Source organism: Bombus huntii, chromosome 4 (assembly GCF_024542735.1).
Source record: "Bombus huntii isolate Logan2020A chromosome 4, iyBomHunt1.1, whole genome shotgun sequence".
NCBI classification, from domain to species: domain Eukaryota; kingdom Metazoa; phylum Arthropoda; class Insecta; order Hymenoptera; family Apidae; genus Bombus; species Bombus huntii.
The window spans coordinates 8944958-8951814 of NC_066241.1; the positions used below are offsets into that span (position 1 = coordinate 8944958).

Consider the following 6857-nt stretch of genomic DNA (forward strand, 5'->3'; position numbering starts at 1 on the left):
CAGGATGCGGGAACTTTGCAGGAATTATTTGAGGCGTAGCCGACACTTGGAGTCGGAAATTAGAGCCGGTGGATGTTCGTCTTTATCCAACGTAGTTTCCTGCGAAGCGGATGGAAGGTCCATGTACACGGTCACGCCACGCGACATCCTTTCCTTCGCTTGGCAGATCAGCAAAGGAATGGCCTATCTCGCCGACATTAAGGTAATCCCTTGATCCTCGGCGATAGCCCGTTTTCTCACCTCGTTGAAATCCACACTAACTGTATCGCTTCGCCGTATTGTTCAGTTGGTTCACAGAGATCTTGCAGCCAGGAACGTGCTGCTTGCGACCGAGAAGGTCTGCAAGATCTCGGATTTTGGCCTGACCAGGGACGTTTACGAAGACGATGCGTACTTGAAGCGCAGCAAAGGACGAGGTATGCGCAGAACTGGAAAAACGATTAGCGGGCGAAATGATTCGCTTAGGAGCAGAGGAGGCATAGGACAGGCTTCTTATCGTTCACTGTCATGAGTTGCTGCATGGTCTTCTTTGTAGTTTAAAGTTGCCAAGTAATTTATTTGCGTGTATATGCACATATTGCTAACCTTTGTATTGGACATATCTCAACGTGTTGCTGACAGTTACGTACTCTGGAATGTATATTACGAACATTTACTCGCTGCTCAAATGTGTCAGATACAATAATTCTGTTTTGTGAAATTATGATATTTTATGACAATAACGTACCACTTATATATAAACTTTCTTGTCTTCTCTTGTATGATCGTGTTGGATCTATCAGAAATAATCAGATTCGCGTTCCTTTGTCTGATCATATTTTCAATTCTCTAACGCGCGTTACTTTTTTCAAAAGCTTTCGAATCGACTAGAATCGACTAGACTCCTCTTGCCGCGGTTCGTTCTTCGTCTGCATAAAATCTAGCGCTCGTAAATCTTCTCGAGGTTTAGGACGAAGACAGTTTTAACGTGCATCATCCGCGATCAGCTAAACCTCCGTTTAATCCAACGTATATACTTTAATACGTGTTTTCCTAGTGCCGGTAAAATGGATGGCACCAGAATCCCTTGCGGATCACGTCTACACCAGCAAGTCTGACGTCTGGAGTTTCGGTGTTCTTCTTTGGGAGCTGGTCACATTGGGCGCGTCTCCTTATCCAGGAGTGGACGTGCATAATCTCTACAATTTACTCAAAGCCGGTTACCGTATGGAGAGACCAGCGAATTGCTCGCAACAGTTGTGAGTAGTCCGACTTTACAAGAGTAGCCATCGCGAGTTCTAACTCGGAAGTTATCGTGAGTACGCGTACACCATTCGCAGGTACAAGCTGATGATGTCGTGCTGGCATCAAGAACCTGCAATGAGGCCTCCCTTCAAAGAACTTACCAATCATTGGGAAAAGATGTTAGAGGACAGCGTCGAATACTTGGACCTGAATCCGAGAACCGTTCACAATCAGGCCTATTTTGCTTCTCTTCACGCGTTGGACAGTCCATGCAGTACGTATCTCTCGTTTCGTTTCGTCTCGTCTGGTTTCAGTATGACGAACGATTTTGTTACCGCAGGTTCTGGTAACGATGACATCGACGATGGCGACGAAATCGATACTTTGAGGACGAACGTTGTCAACTATCTAGAGAAACCGTGTTCCGATCCGGTGACAAAGTGCGACAAAATCGACAAACTCCACGCCCTGTGGCAAGAATCCGTAGCAACATTCCCCGAGGAATCCGTCAAGTTGTACGTGAACGATCAATCACCGCCGAGCTTCTGCGTGAATCACTACGAGAGTCCTATCAAATTGAGAAACACCAGCGTCACCAGCAACAGCGAGAACGATCTTGCCACGCCGACGAACGAACGTTCGCAATCCTACATCGACATGGAAGGCAAGAAATCCTCGGAAGTGGAAACGGAGACAGAGACAGAAGTAGAAGAACTACTTGTCTTCGCCAACAGAAACGAAAATAACGACGAAGCTCGCTCTAATTGAGGAAGTGAGACGCGTGAAGACCAGAGGGTGAAATATCGATGATCTAGAGGTTCGAGAAGACAAATCGCGTCTTTTCTTCGTTCGAGAGGAGTATCGTCTAGCGTACGACGAGTATGCCATTACGAAACGAACGGGAACGTGATCGTTGAAACGATCGAGAGCAACAAACACCTTCGATACTGTGCCTTCTTTTTCTTTCTGTCGGGCATACGTGTCGCATATAAGAATACGAGACGATGAACTTTGCAACGCTAGAAAATCAGAAAAAGATGCGGATAGCATACGTCCAAATAGATAGATCGACGCTTCAGGAGATAAGAGCTGAAGAACGGTATACTAACGGTGATAGTATATAGTATGGAAATCGATATACAACATTACATTTTCATGTAAACAGCCAGATCTTTGTGTAATTTATACTAGAAATTATTAACGAGTCTTTCTACTCAAGACGCCTGTTACAGCTTTATATATTCTTGGATTTTTACGATACAGAGCATTCGACGAAAGATGTTCCAAGCTATTCAAATTGCCGAAGCAAACCGCAGTTTAGTCACCCTGATGGAAATTTTCCTATTCGTTTCGTCATTTATGTCCTAACAAGCGATTGAATTGGAACGAACGAAAAAGAACAAATTAGATAAATGGCTTCTCATTGACGAAAGCTACGTCCCTAAAGGGTGACTAACGTTTAATTAACTGTGTAAACACCTTCCGATAATTTCACGATCAATCGCGTAACAAATGATCGAACGAGAAGCGAAAGATCGTAATGATTAATATTAATTACTAAAATTGTCAAACTTTTAAACTTCCAGTTAAATCCTTCTTCGCAGCGGCTTCCAGCTTTTAACATTCACTTTATGGTGAACCGTCTGTTAAATAATTGCACGAAACGGTGATTCGACGATACACTCAAAGAGGCGGTAAACTTGAGTATCCTAGTTGTTGGTCGATGTAATCGTATTCGAACAAGACTGCTTTTTTATACCTCGGTGAATGAATTCACCCCTTTTTGGTTTACTTGTACAAAGCAGCGCATTCCATTTCGTTATATTAATTAGCCACTTGCCGTTTATGACGCAAGCGTTCAAGTACAAATTTAGTTATATAACACTGTATATTTGCTTACTTCCAATGGATCGACTAGTTCTTAGCACGATCAGGCACGTGCCATGTGAATTCCAACTATTATCATTATACCATCGTTAATATCGTGTTAAAACGTATACACGCGTGTGCAATGTATGCATGCGTAAAAAGATATATATTTAATATACCTGTGACTTAACGAATGGAGAATTGTAAGACGTAACTCACAATAAATGGACACGAGGAGCTGTATGGTAACAAAAAAGAAACTGGCGTTTATTAAGTTAAATCGGTATATATATAAAAAAAAGTCTTACATCTTGAAAAATTACCTAACTTACGCAAGTAAAATTTGTTCACAACGTTATGAATAAAGAATGTACTTGAGACGAAGTCACAAGTTCAATTCGTCGATACGAAACGAGCACGTATCGTCCTTCGAAGATTCACGAGTACATTCTTCCTCACCTTCTCCACCTTCCCCGAGCAAGTTTAGTTCATCGATATTTGTTGCAAACGACTGAGACACTGCGTTATCATCCAGCACAGTTGATGTCCGATTATTTGCTGTTTCCGTCCTTTTCAACGTTAAAAGGTTTTCTAAAACACCAATATGTCAGCTACGCTACGAAACGTTCGAACTAACTAAATTAACGATCGATTACGAATCTATAAAGAACTGACCAGTTTCTCGTTCGTCTTTCGCAATGTTCGCATCTTCCTTCAGAATCTCGAGTTTTGCTAATTTCACGCTGTCCAGAAATTCCTGGTCGGATACCGAGGAACATTTTACGCGCTCCACCTTGTGAATAATTTTTACTAGTTTAGGCAACTCTTTTGGTAAAGACAGTCTCCTCAAATGCCTCGTTTCCTCGGGTACATCATCCGATTTACAATACGGCAATTGCACGATATAATAGCGCTTTTCTTTCTCCGACTGATTCTCTTTCACCAGTCTCAAAAGATAATTACCGGTGTTTCGATAAATAGCCGATGCCGCAGGCTTCTTAGGCGGCGGAGAAGTTGCGATAAGAACGACGTCTGCGTTTCGAAACGCAGCATCGCACCAACATTCTGGATCCTACGTTACGAACATAACAAACCAAAAGATTAACATTTCCGTGGGAAAACGTGGAGCCGTTTGAAATAAATAGTCTCGTTACTGGCACTAACTTTGTCCGTGGTATCGGTAACATCGAGCATGTCTATCATGGCGTTAACATCGCAAATTCTTAAATACTTTGCCAGCTCGATCATTACATTGATATGCGACAGTCGAGTCGGTGAGTAGACTAACAAACATTTCGGTATCCTTCTCCTTTTCAATACTTCTACAAAAGAGTACGAAGCAAACATATAAATTTCAATGACCACTCTGTATTTACAAAAATATTTTGCAAACGTTGCAATTTTACCCTTTTTATACAATTTGTAAAGATGATAAAGGACGTACAATATCACTGGCGGTATCCACACAGTGCTAATAATCATGATCAATAAACGATGAGATGTCTCCTCTGAAAAATACAATTGCCGTAATGCTTAACAACTACGTCAACAAGAAAATATTTTCAGATAATACAGACGCGCATAGGAAATTTTTTTTTGCTTACGTATAATGATAAAAGGCGTAGTGCTGTTCACGCATCCATAGTCGCCACACTCTGAATGCATGGGAGCAACTTTAAAATAAAACACGCCGGTGTGAGCGGTAAAATTGTAGCGAAAATCTTGTTCACTGGTCATATTGAACGTTTTCACGAAATCCGTATCGTTGTTTATCAACCAAATTTTATACCCTGTTACATTATACACTTCTGGCAGTGGTTGCACGTGCAATGAAAGAAGAGGAGCATAGGAGACATCTATATATACAAATGGCCTGTATTCCTTTATACTTACATCTTCTCCTGAGATAGGACAAATTTAAGAGGAACCATCAATATCGAACAAACACACGACTGCTCATTTTCTTTCAATGAAAAATATCTGGCCTAAACACTCACCGATAAATCTGTGGACAGGTACATTGAAAACATATCTTTTGCTATACTTATACTTTTCTCCTGTTACGAGATAATCTAACCGGTATGGAACAGATTCGTAAGATACATCAGAAAATGGACAAGAAATATACAATTCCCGTGGTACTGGATTGGTTTCGTTCCCATAAAGTTCTATGTACCTACATGCTGATTCGTTCTCATCCAGTAAACTTTGATAACGTGTAACCAGTCCTATTTAACGATAGAAAAGAATTTCAAGTAACAGAATAGAATCCCTTTACTCTATGATTCTTACCATGAAAGTCCACATTGGTAACGCTTAAGTTGAAAGCTGTCAGTTTATATCCAGATTCCTCATACGTGTATGAACGTAAATTAAATTTGGCTGCTGTGCCATCCTCTGGATAACGACTATAACCTTCGAACGTGAGTTTGGTGCAATCTATCGACAAGAAAAGCAAGTAATTCGCATACCTATCTCGTGATTCCTGACTCCTATCTTGTACATTAAAAATACATGCTGCACCACATAAGTCATCGCACTTTTAATCACTATAGCCGATGCTGAATGCATTTAATGAATATATCGTACCTCCTTTCCTTTGAACTTTTGTCAATAGACATTGGAAACCAGGAGTAGCGACTAATTTTGTCTGTAAAATAAACAGACAATTTAACCTAATAATAAATACTCAGCCTAGATACAGTGACTACAATAGATCCTGATAACAAGGTATTTCATTGGAAAAAGAGTATGTGTCAATACCTTTTGTAACAACTATAGACATTTAGAAATTCGAGAAACTAGTTATAAAGGACTTGAAAAAATAAAAAATTACCACGTTCTGACAGTAGTCTGGATAACAATACATAGCTGCGACGCTTCTGCTCAAGTAACAAAGAAGCATCGCAAGATTGACAAGTCTCCGCATTGTAAGGTTAGAGTTACGAATTAACCACATTTATTAAAAAATTTGATCGAAGTAAACATATTTACGTTACACCCGACATCAACGATTGTCCCAACTTTCCATATTTTTACGATAACATATTACATTCAATCATAACGATTTACATTTTCTCAAGAACTACGATTTTTGCACAATGTAAACTAACGAGCACGCTTCCTACGTGTTTGTCTTTAAACACGCACTCTACCGAACAATAGCGCAACCTCACGAGTTTAACGTGCTTTTCAACACAGATGATAAATGTGTCAAGTTATTCGTGATAAGCTCGTTACAAATGAACTACTTATCCTTAATTACAAGAAATAATACTTGAGAAACAAAGAAGGAAGATTCGTTTGTGAATCATCATCTTTTGTCGTATGATCCCATATAAAGTAAATTAGAAAAAGATGATCAACACGTTGACTGGCACGATGGATATTGATAATCCACGTTATTAAATTCTTTAGAATGATCAGACAAAATAAGATATATTATTTTATAGATTAAGAAATTTTCAACAATGTAAATGATTTAAATAACAATAATATTAAATAGACAACATAATATTTAATTAATTAAAAGAAAATTTTATACAATATTTGAGCATTTTTTTCTGATAATGTTATCTAAATCATTCACATTGTTGAAAATTTGTTAGTCTATAAAATAAGAAAAATATTTGGAGAAATTACATATCATAGCGTAGTATATCTCAATCTTTTGCGGCTCTCAGGACAAAATATATAAAATCCACGTGACAGTCACCGTGTTAAGGTACGTAGTAACAGAAGTAGTAATTACCACGAACAAAACA

The 6857-nt window shown here is 39.3% G+C and overlaps 2 protein-coding genes across 4 annotated transcripts in view; one reads left to right on the plus strand and one right to left on the minus strand.

The window, feature by feature from the left end:
- Positions 1-3471, plus strand: part of LOC126864798 (proto-oncogene tyrosine-protein kinase receptor Ret-like) — a 35518-nt gene extending 32047 nt beyond the window's left edge. For both annotated transcript variants that reach the window (XM_050616559.1, XM_050616558.1), the window contains 5 exons: positions 22-202; positions 287-416; positions 1037-1238; positions 1320-1498; positions 1565-3471. In XM_050616559.1, the coding sequence (XP_050472516.1) occupies positions 22-202; positions 287-416; positions 1037-1238; positions 1320-1498; positions 1565-1992 (1120 nt within the window). In that variant the 3' untranslated portion in view covers positions 1993-3471. The remainder of the gene's footprint in view (positions 1-21; positions 203-286; positions 417-1036; positions 1239-1319; positions 1499-1564) is intronic.
- On the minus strand, positions 2026-6720 carry LOC126864817 (uncharacterized). 2 transcript variants are annotated; one of them, XR_007689351.1, is made up of 10 exons: positions 5930-6720; positions 5683-5743; positions 5386-5532; positions 5091-5321; positions 4698-4994; positions 4500-4601; positions 4258-4415; positions 3769-4165; positions 3417-3684; positions 2026-3331 (listed from the first exon to the last, which is right to left on the minus strand). XR_007689351.1 is itself a non-coding variant. In XM_050616612.1 (9 exons), the coding sequence occupies exons 1-9, from the start codon at positions 6050-6052 to the stop codon at positions 3479-3481; spliced, it is 1722 nt and encodes a 573-aa protein (XP_050472569.1). In that variant the 5' UTR covers positions 6053-6720; the 3' UTR covers positions 3333-3478. The 2 variants fall into 2 exon arrangements, 1 of the variants encoding a protein (XP_050472569.1); XM_050616612.1 differs by lacking the exon at positions 2026-3331 and having other exon boundaries at positions 3333-3684.
- Between the last annotated feature and the right edge of the window lie 137 nt (positions 6721-6857).